Source organism: Pteronotus mesoamericanus, unplaced genomic scaffold (genome assembly GCF_021234165.1).
Source record: "Pteronotus mesoamericanus isolate MK-2021 breed Mesoamerican mustached bat unplaced genomic scaffold, CSHL_Meso_final scaffold_128, whole genome shotgun sequence".
NCBI classification, from domain to species: Eukaryota; Metazoa; Chordata; class Mammalia; order Chiroptera; family Mormoopidae; genus Pteronotus; species Pteronotus mesoamericanus.
This window is the reverse complement of record NW_026555305.1, coordinates 341,631-361,762: the sequence shown is the minus strand read 5'-3', so window position 1 is coordinate 361,762 and position 20,132 is coordinate 341,631. Positions and strand designations below refer to the sequence as shown.

At 43.3% G+C, this 20,132-nt stretch overlaps 1 protein-coding gene across 1 annotated transcript; it reads left to right on the top strand.

Moving 5' to 3' along the window:
* Positions 1–3,972: 3,972 nt before the first annotated feature.
* Positions 3,973–18,311, top strand: LOC129082491 (zinc finger protein 345-like). Its single transcript, XM_054588182.1, has 3 exons — positions 3,973–4,127; positions 11,265–11,391; positions 15,895–18,311. Exons 1-3 carry the CDS (start codon positions 4,095–4,097, stop codon positions 18,213–18,215), a joined length of 2,481 nt encoding a protein of 826 aa, XP_054444157.1. The 5' UTR covers positions 3,973–4,094; the 3' UTR covers positions 18,216–18,311.
* The last annotated feature ends 1,821 nt before the right edge of the window (positions 18,312–20,132 follow it).

The window sequence follows — 20,132 nt, the reverse complement described above, 5'->3', positions numbered from 1 at the left end:
GTGTGCTTGTGGGAGGTTACCTCTGTTCTCCCATGTACTAATTTTTGGCTTCTGTCATTCCTCAGCAATATTCTTCCAAAGGCCAATACTGCAGAAGCAGGAGCACAAAGGTGTAAAAGTGTGGATCTGCAGTCCCGGGCTGTTGCTCTTGTGACCCAGTCAGGATTCCTGTTGACCTGGGTTGCAATGTCCTTCATTTCTTACCAACGTTGGCTTCTACTGAGGCAAGACTGACTCCCAGGAGGCATGAGGAGATTGATAGTGGGTTGAAAATAATGTTCTTAAGCATATTTTTAAAAATTTTTATGTATCGATTTCAGAGAGAGAACAGGAGAGGAGAGAGATATATATAGATTTGAGTTCTGATGCTGCTTATTTATACATTCATCAGTTGATTCTTGTATGTGCCCTGAGCAGGACTGAACCTGCAACCTTGTTGTATCAGGAGGATGCTCTAACCAACTGAACTACCTGGCTAGGCCGTATTTTCTTGAAAGAGCAAAACAGAGATTTTGTTAAATGCAGAACCATTTTCACAGCTTTATTAAAGTATAATTCATATTGAAATAAACTCATACATACAGTATACCATTTGATAAATTTTTAAAATATGTTATTTATTTTTAGAGAGAAGGGACAGGAGGGAGACAGAGAGGGAGAGGAACATTGATGTGAGAGAGAAACATCAATCAGTTACCTCTCACACGCACCTCAACTGGTGACCGAACCTACAACCCAGATATGTACCCTGACTGGGAATCAAACCCACAATATTTTGCTTTGTGGGTGACACGCAATGAACAGAGCCATACTGGTCGGGGCTCATTTGATAAATTTTGACGTAGGATTAAACCTGTGAAACCATGATCATAGTCATAATAATAACCATTTCCATTACTGTGTTTGCCTATTTTTATAATCTTTCTCTCTCTGCCCTTCCCTTCTTCCACATAACCATTGATTTATATTCCTTTAAAATTGATACCTTGCATTTTATTAAATTTGAATGTTTGCAGCTATGAAATGTACATTTTAATACTTTTTTTAGATTTTTCAATGTTGTTACATGAGTAGTTCACCTTTTTTTTTGGTGAATAATAATACCTTTGTGTGTACAATTATTAGTTTGTTACTTCCTTTGTTTATGCACATGTGTTATTTCTAGCCGTTTCTTTTCTTAAGTTAGAATGTAGTGTCTGAGTCACAGGGTAGGTTAATATTTAAGTTTTGAAATGACTCACATATTGTCATTTAATTTGTATTGTTTTGCACTTTTACCAGGAGTGTATGAGAGTTTCATTTCTTCACACTGTTTATCTAATATCGAATGATGGGCTGGTAAATAACCATGCTAACATTAATAATAATAATTATACTTGTTCTTCACTTTTTTCTCAAACCTTGTGTATGCAGACCAACTGTTAATAATTGCTAAAGGTGTATGAGATAACTTTTGTATTACTAATAATACTCTTTTTATGTTTTCTCTTTTGAAATTGAGAATAAATGCTATTACAAAAGGGAGAAAAGAAATGTCTATATTTTTAAAGGACGTTAAAAGCAAGTAGTTCATTTTAGCCCTGGCTGGTGTGGTTCAGTGGATTGAGCACTGGCCTGAGAACCAAGGGGTCACTGGTTTGATTCCCAGTCAAGGCACATGCCTGGGTTTCCAGCCAGGTCCCCAGTGGGGGTGGGGGGTGAGAGGTAACTGATCAATGTTTCTCTCTCAACACCAGTGTTTCTCCTTTTCTTTCTCCTTCCCTTCCCCTCTATCAAAAAATAAATAAACTTACAAAAAAAAAAAAAAAGAGAGAGAGAGAGAAACCAAGAGTGAGGGAAGTTGTAGAAAATAAGTAGAAAAGGAATAAGGAATTTTATCTGTAAACACTAGAGTCCAAATAGGAGAATGTGCTTTTTAAAATAATTAATGTTTATTGTATTTTTTTTCCAGGAGTATGGGTTTATCCCCTAACCCAACTGGGACAACTAACTGTAATAACTCAGATAGAAGCTTAAATGGCTGTAAAAACATGGCCTTCTATAGCTGCTGCTTCAGTAAAGTAATTTTACTTATGGAATTCTTACTATCCCTGACTTAAGTGGCTCAACTGGTTGGAGTGTCATCCTGTAAACCAAAATGTTGTGCGTTAGACTCCTGTTCAGGGCATGTATGGAGTAGGGGGCAGGTACTGGAGGCCACCAATCAATGTTTCTCTTACATTGATGTTCTCTCTGTCCCTCTCTCTTTCTAAAATCAATAAACATTTAAAAATTAAAATAATGGCCCTGACTGGTGTAGCACAGTGGATTGAGTGCTGGCCTGCAAACTGAAAGGTCACTAGTTCTATTCCCAGTCAGGGCATGTGCCTGGGTTGTGGGCCAGGTCCCCAGTTGGGGGAGTGCAAGAGGTTACCATACATTGATGTTTCTCTCCCTCCCTCCCCCTCTCTCTAAAAATAAATAAAATATTTTTTAAAAATTTAAAAAATTAAAATTAAAATAATAATAAAAAAGAAAAAGAAACTCTTACTGTCCTTCTGGCCTTATTGTTATTGTTATCTTGTTAATTGTTGAATGGAACTATTCTGTACTTACTTATGTAAAAGAAGTATGTGTTCATCATTTTACTTTTTATTCAATCCCAGAAGTTCTCCCCCAACTTTGCCTTCTCCTACCTCCATACCACCAATAGATTGATTTCATGTAACCCACTTACGTCTTCTTTTTTCACTGCAATGTATGAAATAAGGTGCAAAACTGCCATTTTCTGGAGCATTTCCTCAATCCATTGAGGTTTTGCTTTTGGCAATTGTTCTCAATTGGGCTCAAATAAACTCATACAAATTCTTAAGGATTGGAAGTTTCTTACGTTGACAATTTTTGAAAAAAGATTTTATTTATTTACTTTTAGACACATAGGAAAGGAGGAGAAAAAGAGGAACAAATAGCAACGCGTGGTTGCCTCTTGTGCGCCCCCTCTGGGGACGTGACCTGCAATCCAGGCAAATGTCCAGGCTGGGAATTGAATCGGCAATTCCAGGACTTACGTTGACAATTTAAAGATCTAATTGGCTTTAAGTGATTCATAAATTATGCAACATCCCATCTAGCAACTTGAAAGGTGCTAGGAGTTGCACAAAATGGAATGATTTTACCAGCAGAAACAGGAGCGGGAGGAGGAGGATTAAGAAGTTGAAAGAGTGGAGTATTTTAGGCAAAGTCACCTTCCCATAGAGAAAGGTAGGGGTCTTATTTGACAGGATATTTTTAAGCCAGGACACCTTTTCTTTATGGGGAGAACATCTGGGATATTTTTTTCATGGAGATTGCCTCTTCTTTCTCTGGGGGATGGAGAGGGTTCTTGAGACACATTACCTTACTAGTGCTCGGCCAGAAAATTTCAAACTGGATGATTGAGGTCCTGTTTCTGGGAAAGAGTGAAACTGCAATTATATCAGTTATTCAGCATCAGTGATGCTATTTGCGGCCTGTGGTTTTCTATTTAAAAAGAGCATGTTCTGAAGCACAGGTAACACATGGACTTGCAACTGGCATCTGAAGTGAGACGTAGCCTCTGTGCGCCGGATCCCTGAACCTGTCTTCAGGGAGGTAGTGTCAGAATTGAGTTTTTGGTGCAATTAACAAGCAAAGACCTTCCGGCGGCAGCAGCGCTTCCCAAGCTCCTTCCAGTGCAAACGTCCTAGTTGCTAGAGTCGGACCACTCCCCGCCCTGGGACGCTTACAGCTCCGAGAACTACATTACCCAGAGGAACGTGCGCCGAGTTGAGTCAACGACAGGCCAGAATAAAAGCATTTCCGTGAGATTCATCCACAGGGGGCCGCACTTCCGGGGTCCTCTTACAAGCGGTCATTATTGTTGCTCTGAATCGACTGTATTTAGCTTTGGGTCCGTTGCGCTGGTCTTGAGGTGACAAAACGGAGAAAGCGGGAAGGAGTCGTAGTCGCCGCACAGACACGGGTGTGAGGCTCCCCAACGACCCCAGGGTGACCGGCCCGGGCTGGGACGAGGACAGCCGTGCCCGGCGCCCCCTCCGGTCCTGCCGCTGGTGCCCCCGCTCCGCCCCCGCAGTCCGATGGCGGTGCCCGCGCTGAGGCGCCCGACGGAGGTGAGTGCGCGGCCCCTGGACCCCGCGCGGAGCGCGCAGCCCGGGGGGCGGGGCGCCGTCCCGTCCTGCCACCCAGGCCCCGGCGGGCGGCGTTCGGGTGGCGGATGCCGGTCCTCCTGCCGGTGCCGCTCTTTGGTGAGAAAGAACAGGGCGCGGGATGAGTTTTTCTTGCTCTGCAAGAAAAAGAACTGGTGTCCACAAAAGAGACATTCAAACCTGCGCGGAGTTGTTGGGGAGTTTATCTGAGCCAAACTGACGACAGTCGCTGGGAAGCAAGTATCTCAGTGGATTAAGAGATGCTCCGGAGAGTAGCTGTGTAACACCTTGTTTAATATATTAGAATCAAAGGAGGAGTCACGAGGGGTGAAATCCCCTGGTGATAGACTAAGGAGGAAGGAGAAAGCACAGCTGGAGGGAAACCTCTAGGACTGGATAAAAGGTAAAATGGTAGACACTTCTTTTACATCCTTGGGTACAGGACAGTTGGCAGTCAACAATTCAGAAGATAACAATGACAATGAGGGGATTTGTGGTCTCTGCTTGTGCCCAAGGGGTTTGGGGAATAGGGAAGTTACCTCGATATTTCCAAAGATCTGTTATAAATGCAAAAGACAACAGACAGGCTCAGGTAAGGTAAAGGTCAATCGACCTTTGTTAGGGAAAAACAACGGGCCTAAGACAGGACTACCCTCCGTGAACTGCTTAGTTAATAAGTTTTAGCTTCAGACCATCCTTTCTGGTTACTTTAGGTCTCTGAGTTTGTAAGGCAACCTTGCAGGCCTCCCCTGGGCTTGTCGGGGTAATCTGTGGCCCCTCTTCTTCCACGCCTGCCTGTCACCAGCAGACCTAATGAGTAGAGACCCAGATTGACTCTTTAAGGACGCTCTATTCAGACAGCCCGCTGACCGAGAAGACAGCAGGGGGCCTACCTTTAAAGACCATCTTAAATTTTCTTTCCAGCCAGCCTTTTGGCAAGGAGAAAAAAAGTGTAGATAAAGGATCTGGAATTCAGAAGAGAGGTTATCAGATAAAAGCTGCCGCCCAGCAGCCCCCTAGCCTCCTCTCCTTGTTGACCTGCGATTCTTTATCTGTGCCCTGGGCGGTGGGATGTCTCTCCCAGGAATGCCGGGGCTCAGATGCCATCTCGATTGCGATTGCGCAGCCTCCTGGTGGTACAGAGCTCGCCAAAACTGAAAGCCAGCAGGACGAGCCTTGGTGAAAGACCCAGCAATTAACGCTGGCTGGAAGGAGGAGATTTTTATTTATAGTATTTCAACCTTGGGAGAATGTAGAGCACCTTAGCTTGGAGCCCTTCTTTCCCACGAGACCCAGCACTTCCCATCCTCCCCACCAGGCCACGAGCTTTTTAAAAGCCCCCAAAGTTTCCCATGTCCCTATTGTAAACTAGGTGCGCAGAGGGTTTTTCAGTGTCTTTGGATGAAGGTTGCCATTCTGAAGCAGCAGCGCTTCCCTTCAGGATTTGGGATACCTGTCCATTAGCGGCCATTTAATAGTCCAGGAAAGCAAGTACGGTGTTTTTCTGGTTTACGGTGAAACTCAGGAACAGCACAAGTCTTCATAGTCAAGGTAAAAACCCAGGTGTTGCTTGTGGTCTCTTGGAGTCAGGGTGGATCAGGCCTTCAGTTCCGGAAATTCCCCCATCAGAAGGTTGTGTGGCGAGAGGACGACGTTGTGGCTGCTGAGGGTGAAACCAGGGATCGGCTGAGTCCTGGGCCCTAGCTGTCTTTCACCGCTCAGCTGAAAAAGCAGAGACAGGGATTGCATTATAATTGTGCTTATATTAATATCAGCATGAGACAGGGTAGTAAAAAGCTAAGGAAATTCCCCAGCCAGTGGAGTGGGGAAACAGACAAGAAAATTAAACAAGGCAAAAACAGTTTGAGCATCTTGCAGCCAGCTGGTGAAATGCAAGACCCTATTTCCCCTAAACAAAGACAATTAAGAGTAAACGGTTTATACCTCTCCCCCCTGACCAGAGGACACCTCACCTCCCTGGCTATAAAGCACAGGCCTCAGAGGAAGAGAGACGAAGAGGAATTCTAATGGAAACGAAGAGATAATGGCAGCACAAAGGAAGCCAGCTCGGGAGGGAGCTGGGGACTACCTTTTCTGCTCCTCCTCCCCTTACTCCTGGACTCCCCGCTAACGCACTCACCTGCCGTGCCGCCAAATTCTTACATTTCCCCTGTTTAAACTTACCTCTGAAAGCTCAAGAGAAGGGAGATTAGAGCCTTTACCAGCGTGCTGGCCAGAGTTTTCTCTGCGTTTACCAGAGTTTACCAGACTGCTGGCCTCTGACATGAATAAAAGCACAATTATGGTCCAGTCCCTGTCCTTGCTTTTTAGCTGAGCGGTGACAGGCAGCAGGAGCCCTGGACCCCACTGCCCTCTGGTTTGAAGGGGCCGGCAACCTGAGAAGGTGGCCGGTAAAAGCTCTAACATCCACTTTCTCTTGAGCTTTCAGAAGCAAATTTACAGAGGGGAAATGTGGGGACTTGGGAGGGGGAAATTCTGAGGGGGACCTTGGACATTTTCTCTCCCTTGGGAGTGAGGGGTAGGGGAGCCGATAGGGGAGACATGCAGCTTCTCCCCAAGCTGCCTCTCTTTGTTCCCCTGTTATTTCTCCATTTGTGTTAGCTTCCCTCTCCCCCAGACACCTGTGGTTTATGGTTGGGGCCAGTGTAGTTCACAACTGTAACGAGAAGTGTCAAAAAAAAGTTCTGGTGTCCTGTGTGGAATCTTTTTTTAAAAAATTTACTTATTTAAATTTATAAATCATGTTTACTCTATTACTGTTGTCTCAATTTTTACCCCGTTACCGCCCTCCATCCATCCCACCCCCACCCCCCGCTCCCACAGTCAATTCCCACTCTGTGGTCCATGTCCATGGGTCATTCATACATGTTCTTTGTCTAGACCCTTCCCCTTCTTTCCACCACTGTCCTCTTTCCCCCTCCCCTCTGGTCACTTTCAGTCTGCTCCATGTTCCCGTGCCTGTGGTTTATTTTGTTTGTTAGTTTACTTTGTTGACTAGAGTCCACTTATAGGTGAGATCATATGGTATTTGTCTTTCATCAGGTGTCTTATTTCACTTAGCATAATATTCTCCAGTTCCATTCATGTTGTCACAGAAGGTAGGAGTTCCATCTCTCTCTCTTTGTTTGTTTCTTAAATGCAGATTGATTTTATTTATTTTTTTAAATGTCAAAGTCAATGATAAAATATTAAAAATTTTAAAACCATGATAAAGTCTCAGTAATTAAACCAACATGATACCAGCACAGAAATAATCAAATAGATTAATGAAATATAATGAGGATTCTAGAGACAAACGTATATATCTGTCTAACAATATATGAAGAAGTTGATATTTCAAATCAATGGGGAAAATAAGGCTTATTCAACAAATAAGGTGCATGGACCACTATTACTTGAAATAAAACAAATATAGAGCCCTATTTCACACATTATACAAGAAATATTCAGGTGAGTTAAAAATCAATATGTAGCATCTAAGGAGTTTTAGAAGAAAATAGAACTAATATTTTTCATGACCTGAAATATTCAAACCCAGAAGCTATAAAGTAAATATTAACAATATCACTATATTAAACTTAACTATATAGTAATATACATATAAAAAAAGTTAAAGGACAGGGATAGAATAGAAAAGTATTTGCAGCACATCTAAAACATGGTTAATAGGGGTTTTTTTCGGGGGGGGGGGAAGTTCTACAAACCTTTAATCAATAAATGGATAAGACTACCAAAGAGTCATTTTAAGTTTTTTTAAAATAATAGAAATAGGCAAGAAATATACTAAAAATAGGTTTAGTTTCAACAAATAGTAAAGGAACAATTAAAATAACATCATTGTCACAATCAGATTAATGAGTATTAAAAATATTGGTAATATCAAATATTGGCACCTCTGAAAGGAACTGGGTATTCATAGAAACTTTTACTTCATCTTAAAGCAGTCCCTTTAGCATATTTTGCAGTGCTGGTTTGGTGGAGATGTATTATTTGAGCCTTTGTTTGTCTGGGAAACTCCTTATTTCACCTTCCATTTTTTTGAGAGCCTTGCTGGGTAGAGCAGTCTTGGTTGCAGGCCTTTGCTTTTCAATACTTGGAATATTTCTTGCCATTCCCTTCTAACTTGCAGTGTTTCTGTTGAGAAGTCAGCTGCTAGCCGTACAAGGGCTCCCTTATATGTTACTACCTCTTTCTCCCTTGCTTGCTTTAGGATTCTCTGTTTGTCTTTGATATTTGCCATGTTCATGATGATGTGTCTTGGCGTGGGCCTCATTGGGCTCCTCTTGAATGGGACCCTCTGTGCTTCCTGGACTTGTGTGACTTTTTCTCTCCTCCAATTAGGGAAGTTTTCCATCATGACTTTTTCAAACAGGTTCTCTATCCCTTCCTCACCCTCCTCTCCTCCTGGTATCCCTATTATACGGATATTATTACATTTCAGGTTGTCCTGCATTTCCCTCAATGCCTCTTCATGCTTTTTGAGTCTTTTTTCATTTTCTTGCTCTTTCTGGGAGCTTTTTCCTACTTTGCCCTGCAGCTCGCTGATTCGGTCCTCAGCTTCATCGAGCCTGCTTTTGATTCCTTCTGCTGTATTCTTCAACTCAGAAACAGTATTCTTCATTTCCTCTTGTCTCTTATTGATAGTTTCTATGTCCTTTTTTATGCTAATATAGTTTGCAGTAAGTTCCTTGTAGTCTCCCTGTAGTTTTTGGTAATTCTCTCTGAGCTCGCTGAGCTCATTGAGCTTCCTGAGAACTCTTGTTTGGAACTCAGTACCTGATAGTTTACTTGCCTCTATTTCATTTAGTTCTCTTTGTGGGGATTCCTCCTTTCTCTTCGAGTGGGATGTATTTCTTTGTCTTCTCATTATTTGTGAGACTCTTCTTTTTTGCTTCTGATTCTTAAGTTGATCTGTCTTAATTTCCTGACTTTGTGGTGTGAACTTCTATGGTTGGAGACCTCTGTTTTTTCTTTCTGGATCTGCCTCTGATGATGTCAGATGTTGACCCTGTCTGACCTTAGGCAGTCTGTTCAGGACGTCCAGGAATCTACTGTCTGTGGCTGTCTCCTTCAGCTGTTAATCTGTTCACTCTTCACTCAACAGGCCGCCTTAGACAGCTCAGGGTGAGGTGGAATCCCTCCTGGGGGCGGGGTTATTGGTTCTTCTCACGCTTGTGCATATGGAGGAGGAGTCCGCACTGGGATCCTGTCGGCTATTCTCTCCATTCTCTCCCCAAAGCCTCCTTCCCCAGTTTCTCCTCAAGTGTTACCAGACCTCTCTGCGCCTCCTTTAGCCAGGGGTCTACTGTCTGTGGTTGCCACTCTGCACTCTGCAGGCAGCTTGGACAGCACAGTGCGGGGCGGAATCCCACCTGGGGGCGGGGCTATTTGGTCCTTTGATGCTGGTGCTGCTCAGGGGGCGTGGTCTCTGCCTGAGCAAGATGGCGGCTGCCGCATGGGGGATGAGTCAGCACGGAGATCTGGCAGGCTACTCTCTCAGTTCTCTCTCCAAACCTCCTTCCCCTGTCTCTCCTCAGGCATCTCTAGCCCACCCTTCCCCTGCCTTTGCCAGAGACCAGGGTAAGTGGCTGCAAATAAAAATTTATGTGTTGGCCCTTTAAAAAGTTCTTTGCGTCTCCAGTCGCTTGTCTCTGGCAGAGAGCAACCCTGCCACTTTTCACAGCTGGTTGTTTTCCGTGCACTTTTTGGGCTCTAGTGTTACGGGCTAGAGATCCCTGCTTTTAGTTTAGACCCTGCTCTTCTCCGGGGGATCCAACTGGCCGTTTCAATATCCCTCTGGCGCTGCCGCCTGTGGGTGCCCTGCCCACCTTCTCAGCTCTGTACCGCACTCCTGACCAGTTAGATTGCACTAAAGCCAATTCTTCTGTGTCCGAGGTTACAAGGCTCCTCTCTCGCTCTTGTTCAGTTGTTTGTTCCAGGTGATTTCTCCCCAATTTAGTTGTAATTCCAGGTTGGTCCTTGGAGGAGGTCAGTGTGACTTCCACTCACTCCTCCACCATCTTGATTCTCCTGGAATCTTGATAAAAAGTCTTTATTACTGGTTCCTGGAACGTTGACAGTCAGCCTCCACATTTCTGGTGGCCAGGTGCTTCAGGGTCAGGCTAGGTCAAATGTCTCTTTGTTCTTGTTTAGTGGACTATTAACTGTAATGAGATCTCAGCCAGAACCTAAGGTTAAAATACACTTGATTAATTTTGTTGGTAATTCTCTAAGGCTGTAATGGTGAGAAAACTCCGCTGGCCCTAAAAAGGATTTTATCTCTCTTTCCCAGACCAGGGTGACTTAAGCCATGTATTCTCTGGTCAGGGAGGAGAGGTATAAGCCATTTGCCCTCAAGTGCCCTTGTTTAGGGGACATAAGGTCTTGGCAATTCACCAGCTGGCTGCCAGGTACTCAGATTGTTTGGCTTTTTTTAACTTTCTTGCCTGAGATTCCCCGTCCCACTCGCCCAGGAATTTTCCTAGCTTTTCACTATCCTGTCACAAGGACTCAGCAAATACAGTACAGAGTGGAAGGGGGTCATGTTCTCCTGAAATTCCCATGGGCTTCTGGGAGGCAAACACTGAAACAGAGGCCAGGTGCGTAGAGGCCGCATTCAAAGCAGCATCTCCACAAACACGTGGCTGTGGGAGCTCAGGTGGGGACTGAAGGTGTCTGAGGGACAACCTGCAGAATGGCGTGCGAATTGAGAAAAGGTGTGTTATGGTCCCAGGGCCCTAGTGTTGAGCGCTGCAGGGTGAAGCACAAGCCCGCACTCGGCTGTGTCTTGTCACAATCCAGAGACCCCAAGGGGCGTTAATGACAGGATGGAGGGGACCGTACAAGCCAGGACCAGAAGTGGATTGCAGCTCTGTGCCTTCCTGCCTGAAGTGGCTGAGGGCTGAACACCAGGAATAAAGGGACCCGAGGGGAGGGGGGCACCAGTGGCACCTCGGTATGGAATTCCTCTGAGGTGGGCCGCTTTGGAGGGGGGTGGGTGTGGGGTGGATGTGTGGGGAGGGGGATTGTGGGTTGTCACACACAGAATGTTCATGTTTTTTCCTGTCCCCGCGATAACAGACCAGGGTGACCTTTGAGGACGTTGCTGTGCTCTTCTCCTGGGAGGAATGGAGGCTGCTTGATGAGGCTCAGAGACGCCTGTACCTCCGTGTGATGCTGGACAACTTCACACTTATATCCTCTCTGGGTAAGACCCTCAGCCTCACCACCCCCACCCCCCTTAGTGGTCAGGTGTGGACCGTAGGCACTGTTTTCCAGGTAGTGGCTGTATTGCTAGGGCTGGTTTGTTTCACTGCCCTGTTCTCTCCCTGCAGTCTCAGTCCTGAACGCTTCTGGGAAGGATTCACAGTCAGTCCTGTTGCATTGCGTTTAGTGGATTCACCGTGCTCGCCCTCTCAGTGTCTGGGTTAATGTGTCCAGATCCACCTTGGGTCTGCATCCCAGGGTTTGATCCTTTGTTTTAGCTGTCGTTGCTTCCTGCCTCCCTGGGCCAGGAGTTGCAGGTGTAGACACGGCCGTTACTTTTTCTGAACCATGGATTTTCCTTCAACAGTCTCCTCCACAGTGTGTAGTGTTTAGATCTGTTTTCCTTTTTTTTTAGCCTTGTTGAGATACAAATTTGCATATGTGTAGAGGGTGCTGATTGTATACATATAGTAAAGTAATTGCCACAGTGAAGTTAACTGAACACCTATCACCATATAAGTTTGCCTTATTTTATTTTATTTATTTTTTTAATGCTTAAGAATACTTAAGGTCTATTCTCACTCTCTGAGTGTGGCCACCGAGTCTGAGAAGCTGCTCCAGGGCCCCTCCTTTCCAACTCCTTGTTGCAACCAATAAAGGCCATTCGTGCTGTAGTAAAAATTAAAAAACTCTATTCTCAGTAAATTTCAAATATGTGACATGGTTAACTGTAGTCACCACACTCTTAATTACATCCTCAGAACTCCTTCATCTTTTAAAAGAAGGTTTGTGCCTTTTGACCAACAGGTTGCCATTTTCCCCAACACCCCAGATCCTGGCATTCTACTCTTTTTTAAATCATTTTGACTTTTTAAAAAATTTCAACTACAGTGTACAAGGGTTCTATTATAGCTCCACCTGCACCAACACTGTTCTATTTGCATCATAGCCATCTTCTCAGGGAGGATGATATCGTTTTAGTTTTGAGTTGCCTTTTTTTTCTCTCTCGTGATTAGTGAGGAAGAACGTTTCCTACGTAAGTCTGTTGGCCATTTTTCCATCTTTGAAAATGTTTATTCAGAGTCTTTGCCCATTTTTTTTTTATCCTTACCCAAGAGCATTTTTTCATTGCTTTTAGAAAGGAAAAGAAAGAAACATCGATGTGAGAGAGAAACAATTGGTTGCCTCTCGCGTATGCCCCAAATGGAGATCGAACCTGCAACATGGCTATGTGTCCTGGCCCGCAACCTTTTGGTTTACAGGACGAAGCTCCAACCAATGGAGCCACACCAATCAGAGCATCTTCGCCTGTTTCTTAATTGGGTTGCTGTTTTGCTATGGAATTGTATGAGCACCTTATGTATTCTAGCTATTTACCTTTTATTACACAGCCTTTACAGATATGTACTTTCTTTTCTCACCTTTCATTTTGTTAATTGCTTTCCTTGCTATGCAGAAGCTTTTTAGTTTGATGTCTGGCTTACTTATTTTTCCCTTTGTTGTCTGCAATTGGTGTCATCCAAAAAATTATTGCCAAAACCAGCATCAAGGAGTGTTTTTTCCTTCCCACGGAGTTTTACATATTAATGTATTACATTTAAGTTTTAATGCATTTAGAATTAGATTTTGCGAGTGGTGTAAGGTAGGGCTCCGGTTTCTTTTCTCGCAGGTGCATATCCAGTTTTTTCAACACCATTTTTTAAGGAAACTATTCTTTCTCCATTGTGTGTTCTTAGTGTCCTTGTGAAAGAGGAGTTGCCCGCATATGTGGGTTTACTTCTGTGCTGTTTATATCCTGTTTTTTAGACCTGTGTGTCTATCTGTGCCTTTTGATTACTGTTATTTTATAATATCATTTAAGTCTTGAAGTATGATGCCTCTAACTCTACCATTGATCTTCTTGCTCAAAAGTGCTTTGAGCCCTAGCTGGTGTGGCTCAGTGGATTGAATGCCAGCCTGCGAACCAGAAGATTGCTGGTTCAATTCCCACATTCCCAGTCAGGGCACATGCCTGAGTTGTGGGCTGGGTCCCAGGTTGGTGGCATGCAAGAGGTAACCAATTGATGTATCTCTCACACATCAATGTTTCTCTCCTCTTTCTAACTCCCTTCCCTTCTAAAAATAAATAAATAAAATCTAAAAAAAATTAGTTTTTTTAAATTGCCTTGAGTATTAGAGATCCTTTGTGTTTTGAATTTTAAGGTTCTTTTTTTTTTTTTTTTTTTAATTTCTGGTAAAAGTGCCATTGGATTTTGGTAGAGATATCAATAAATTGGTAGGTTGCTCAGTAGAGATATTTTAACAATAATAATTCTTCCAATTCAAAAACGCAGAATGTCTTTTCATTCATTCATGTCTTCAGGTTCTTTCATCACTGTCTTGTAGTTTTTTGGGTCTAGATCTTTCACGTCCTTGATGAAATCTAATCCTAAGTGTTTTATTGGTTTTTAATGCTGTTGTAAATGAGCTTGATCTCTAAATTTTTTTTATTTCCTTTCATTTCATTTTTTAAAAGATTTTATTTATTTTTAGGGAGAGGGAAAGAGAGGAAGAAAGAGAAGGAGAGAAACACCAATGTGTGGTTGCCTCTCACACGCCCCCTACTGGGGACATGGCCTGCAACCCAGGCATGTGCCCTATGCTGGGAATCAAACTGGCAACCTTTGTTTTGCAGGTGAGCGCTCAATCCACTGAGCCACAGCAGCTGGATCTTAATTTCTTATTGAGATATTTTATTGTTAGTGTATAGATCAGCCGATTTTTGATACGGATTTGGGATTCAGCAAATTTACTGGCCTTGTTTATTCATTCTGGCAGGGTTGTGTTTTTTTTTTTTTTGGTAGAATGTTTAGGATTTTCTTCATATAAGATCTCATTATCTGTAAACTCACACAGTTTTACTTCTTTTTAATTTGAATATCTTCATTTCTCTTTCCGGCCTTATTATTGGGGCTAGAACCTCCAGTACTATTTTGAAAAGTCATGGTGAGGGTGTGCATCTTTCACTTGTACCTGATCTTAGAGAAAGAGCATTTAAGCTGACACTGTTGAATAGACTAGTAGTTGTGTGTTATCGTGTATGGCCTTTTTGATATTGAAGTACATACTTTCTACCCCTAATTTTTTTTATTCATTGATTTTTTAAGAAATTTTTTTTTAATTTATTGATTTAAGAGAAAGAGAGTAAGGGAAAGAGAAAGGAACATTAATTTGTTGTTCCATTTATTTATGCATTCACTGGTTGCTTCTTGCATGTGCTTTTGCTCATGGGAGAAACTTGGTTCTTGCCGAGGTGTGGAAAGAATTACAGTTCAGGAAATCTATTAGCGTGCAAGCAGGGTTTATTGGTGATCCATTCCCACAGAAGAGAACAGGCCTGGCTTAGGTGGGTGGGTGAAAGGCATAGGTTCAGGGTAAAGCAGGGCAGTGAAAGGGTGGTCAAAAGCCAGGGTGGCCACAGCTAATTCTGCCTTTCCTTTTCCAGATTTTGTACTTAAATTTGTTTAAAAAGTTATATTAGAGAGTAGGGAATAAGGGAGAGAGAAAGAGAGAAACATGAATTTGTTCTACTTATTTTATACATGTATCAGTTGCTTTTTTAAAAGATTTTATTTATTTATTTTTAGAGAGAGGGCAGAGGAGGGAGAAAGAAAGAGAACCATCAATTAGTATACAAGAGTTATATTGATCAGTAGCCTCTTGCACACACCCAGCTGGGGACCAGGCCCACAAACCAGGCGTGTCCCCTGAACTGGAATCAAACCAGCACGTTTTGGTTTGCAGGCCAGTGTTCAATCCACTGAGCCACACAAGCCAGGGCATTGGTTGCTTCTTGTATGTACCCTGACCTGGAATCAAACTGACATCCTTGTCTTGCTTATGTGGACGATGCTCTGATCACATCAGCTAACAGTCCAGGGCTCCTATTCCAGCTTTGACACTTTGCCAACATGTCAGTTCTACTACTGGTCCCTTCCACTGTGGTTTCCAGCCTGGGGATATTTCTACCTCTGTTGATCCCACATTTCACCCGTTCTCTTACCCCCCTTTCTGTAGTACTCTTGAACATTGGTGCTCACATATTATGCCCTGAGACATTCACAAGTCTATATATTGACCTTGTACAGCAGCGAATATCTTGCAATTGAATGGTAATGGGCTTGCGTGAGCGTTTCTACCCAGCCTCGCGTGAGCAGCAGAGAAGGATGTGCAGGAAGCTGTCGGCAGAGGAGGCGCATTGTAAGCCCTGCCTCTCTTCTATGTGTCATGCCCTGTCCGAGTATCCTTCCCCTGGAGGGTTTTCCATTATTTTGGGACCGTAGACCTCCAATAATAAACAGGCACCCAGTCCTTCAACAGAACTTTCTTGTTTTGAAAAGGAGTTTATGTATTCATGCCTACATGTGACATGTGAATATGTGTGATGAGGTTCTGTCTTTTCTGTACACAGCAGGTACTTCTCCAGAATTTATTTATTTGTTTGTTTGTTTGTTTGTTTGTTCAGGTTGCTGCTGTGGAGCAAAGGATGTAGAGGCTCCCACTGAACAGAATGTTTCTATACGAGTGTCACAGGCAAGGAATGCCAAAGCAGGTTCATCTTCCCAGAAGAGCCACCCCTGTGCCAGTTGTGGGACAGTCTTGAGAGACATTTTCAACTTTTTTGAGCAGCAGGGCACACAACACAGCCCAGCACTGCTGAGGTGTGGGGCATGTGCAAAACAATTTCATTTCAGTGCAAAGTGTCGCCAATACCAGGAACAGCATATGAGACAGAAACCCTTCAGAAGTAGTGTACGCAGGGCCCTGTTTGTGAAGAGCTGCAGAATTCACGTGTCAGGGAAGCCCTTTACCTGTGGTGAGGTTGAAACAGACTTCCTGGCCAGCTCAAAACATCCTCAGCAGCAGGACAGCCATGAAGTGAAGGAGCCAAACACAGGCACCCAGTGCGAAGCAACACTACAAAGCAGAAAAAGTCATTACACTTTGGGGGAAATCAAGAAAAGCATTATCCCGCAACACATACTTGTGGACCAGGCTGTCTGTACTGGAAGACAGTGTTTTGTGTGCAGTGAGTGTGGAAAAACGTTCAGGTATAAATCGTCATTTGTCACTCACTGCAGAGGCCACACTAGAAAAAGTTTCCGTGTGTGTGGTGAAAATGGAAAACCCTTTAGTGAAACCTCAACCCTCCGTCGAATACAAAAAAGTCATACTGAAGCGAGACAGCACAAGTGCAGCAAATGTGGAAAATCCTTAAACCTCAAATCTGCCCTCATTCATGCCGAGGGACAGGAAAATACAGAAAACAATTATGTGTGCAGTGAATGTACACAATCTTTTAGTCATAACTCAGTCTTTATTCAATATCAAAGAGTTCACACTGGAGAAAGACCTTATGACTGCAGTGAATGTGGGAAATCTTTTAACAATCGGTGGAAACTGGTTCGACACCAGAAAACTCACACAGAAGAAAGGCCTTATGGGTGTAGCGACTGTGGGAAATCCTTTAATGACAGGGGGAAACTTATTCGACACCAGAGAACTCACACAGGAGAAAAGCCTTATGTGTGCAGTGTATGTGGGAAATCTTTTTATCGTCGCTGTAACCTTAAGTATCATGAGCGAAGCCACCTAGGAGAAAAGCCTTATGAGTGTGGTGAATGTGGGAAATCTTTTACCACTGGCTCTGCCCTCTATTGTCATCAGAGAGTTCACACAGGAGAAAGGCCTTATGAGTGCACTGAATGTGGGAAGTCTTTTACCTGGATCTATGCCCTTCAGTGTCATCAGAGAGTTCATACGGGAGAAAAACCTTATGTGTGCAGTGAATGTGGGAAGTCTTTTACCAGGATTTATAACTTTCGTTGTCATCAGAGACTTCACACTGGAGAAAGGCCTTATGAGTGCAGTGAATGTGGGAAATCTTTCACCTGGAACAAAAGCCTTCATTACCATCAGAGAGTTCACACAGGAAAAAGGCCTAGTGAGTGCAGTGATTGTGGGAAATCTTCTACCTGGAACAAAAGCCTTTGTTATCATCAGAAAGTTCATACAGCAGAAAGGCCTTATGAGTGCAGTGAGTGTGGGAAATCTTTTACCCAGAACCATAGCCTTCGTTGTCATGAAAGAATTCACACAGGAAAAAGGCCTTATGAATGCAGTGAATGTGGGAAATCTTTTACCTCCCGCCAGTACCTTCGTAATCATCAGAGAGTTCACACAGGAGAAAGGCCTTATGAGTGCAGTGAATGTGGGAAATCTTTTGCCCGTCGCAATACCCTCTCTTATCATCAGAGAGTTCATACAGGAACAAAGCCATATAAATGCAGTCAGTGTGAAAAATCTTTTGCTTCTAGTTCCACACTCCGTTGCCATGAGAGAGTTCACACAGGAGAAAGACCCTATAAGTGCAGTGAATGTGGGAAATCTTTTACCACGAGCTCTGCCCTCCGTTACCATCAACGAGGTCACACAGGAGAACGGCCTTACGAGTGTACTGAATGTGGAAAGTCATTTAGGGATAGTTCCCAATTCAGTCTACACTGGAGACGTCATACTGGGGAAAGACCTTATGAGTGCAAGGAATGTGGGAAATCTTTTATTAGTAGTTCTAAACTTCATTATCATCAGAGATTTCATACAGGAGAAAGGCCTTATGAGTGCAGTAAATGTAAGAAATTTTTTATCAGTAGATCTAAACTTCATTATCATCAGAGAGTTCACACTGGAGAAAGACCATATGAGTGCAGTGAATGTGGGAAGTCTTTCATCTATCGTTCCAAACTTCATTATCATCTGAGAATTCATACTAGAGAAAAGCCTTAAGTATGCTGGGAATGTGCAATTTTCTGTTTGGTGTGACAAGGTGGAGGAAATTCTTTGAAGAGACATCTCTCTGAATTGAAACTTTTACATGTGAATATGTGCAGTGTGGAAATTTCCCATAATTTTCAGTTATAGGGGAAGTGTTTGTAAATATGTTGCACTTTCTGACTTGCCCACGGCTCCTTCTAGGTTTATCGTGCAGCTGCATTCTGTGGCTGTAGTCCTTTAACCTTTACCACGGTGCAGGCCTGCAGATGTGCTCAGGGAAGCTGACCTCTGGTCTCATGATGTTGTAGCAAAATAGAAGTGACTGGAGCCCTCAGGAAGTCAGCTTTCTCTTTATTAGTAATTTGGACATGGACTGGGTCCTTCTGTTGATCCAGAGAATATCATGAGTTCTGCACTCCACTTGCGTAGAAATGACTCTCTGTTCCACGGATGTGTTCATCTGAAATTTGTGATGAGATTTTTCCAGTTTATGAACTTGGCACATGCCTGCTGCATACTGCTTTGGCTTGTACAATAATTCAGGCCTTATTTTTATTTTTTAAGATTTTATTTATTTGATTTTAGAGAAAGGGAAAGGGATAGAGAAGGGGAGGGAAGGAACATTAATGTGAAAGAGAAACATTGATCAGTTGCCTCTTACATGCACCTGAATGGGGACTGAGCCCGCAGCTTAGGCATGTGCCCTGACCAGGAATAGAACCTACCATCCTTCGCCTTGTGGGACAACACCTAACAACTGAGCCACACTGGTCATGAGCAGGCCTTATTATTTAAATTTCTTTAATATTTTTGTTCTTTTTATTCTATGGGGTAGTTTATAAACTGATTCAGGCTCTAAATGCATGAAGAAGTGAACAATTTTTATGGTCTCGAACTTTCTCTGCTTGTTGAAGGACCGTATGATGGCAGAAAATAAATGGCCAGTTTTGACCAAATTTGCATGGCTGTTCACAGCCTCTGAGAAAGGACTGATGACTTTCTGGTCTTTATTTGGATGCTATGAGTTTTAGGAGTCTTTGAGATGACCATGAAAGGAAGGCAGGTATGAAAACCTGAGGTACTTATAAGAGTAGCTTGTTTTTTCCTTTACCCACAGCAGATATCACAGGTTACACCAGCACTGTTGAGGGTGTATCTTCCCCAGGTGGATAGAAAGTAATGTACCCTGATGTCCAAAATTCATCGGGCACATAGGGTCACTGGCTGAAAAACTGGGTCCAGGAAAACCGTAGTTGGTGTAGAAAAACACTTGCCCGTTAGGGATTGGAAGAGACTGCAGCCAGCTAGATGGAATGTCCCTCTTCTAAACATGCATCCAGAATTGTTTCTGCAGCTGTGACTACATGATGAGTGTATGTAGATGGAGAAACGCCAGGCATTGTTATCTTGTGTAGCTGGCATCACTGTGAGAAAAACCAAAAATAATCAAGAGGTTTTGTGGATTCCCATAGCCACTCAGTGACGTCTGCCTCAAGGCCATTAGTATACAACAGGAAAGAGGAAGAGGGGGACCTGTGCTCCAGGGGTGTGGTCCCTGACACAGGCAGCATTCTTGTTGACTCAGGTGCACATGTTCAGTACTCACCACCACATTTGATGCCATCAAGGCAATACTGACCCCCTAGAGGGACTGAGGGAAGAGATAATAAGAGTCAGTGTAGGGTGGTCAAACCTATTCTCCAAAACTATCATGATACAAAGCTTGTTTTTGTAATCCTAAGCCATTTTTTAAAATTTCACTACCAATTTACATGCACTACTTGCATATACATAAAGTGTACAATTTGATAAGTTTTGACATAGGTATGAAACCATCATAGTCCTGATAGTGACCACATCTGTCCTTCACTGCTCACCAGCTGCCACGGAGGCCAAACAGACCTTGCTAGGAAAGAAGAGCTTCTGGAG

Bases quoted from the DNA above. Each gene is read 5' to 3' on its own strand.
- LOC129082491 (XM_054588182.1), top strand. From the start codon at position 4,095: ATGGCGGTGCCCGCGCTGAGGCGCCCGACGGAG. The intron at 4,128-11,264 runs GTGAGTGCGCGG...CCGCGATAACAG, and splicing joins CGCTGAGGCGCCCGACGGAG to ACCAGGGTGACCTTTGAGGA. The intron at 11,392-15,894 runs GTAAGACCCTCA...TTGTTTGTTCAG, and splicing joins CACACTTATATCCTCTCTGG to GTTGCTGCTGTGGAGCAAAG.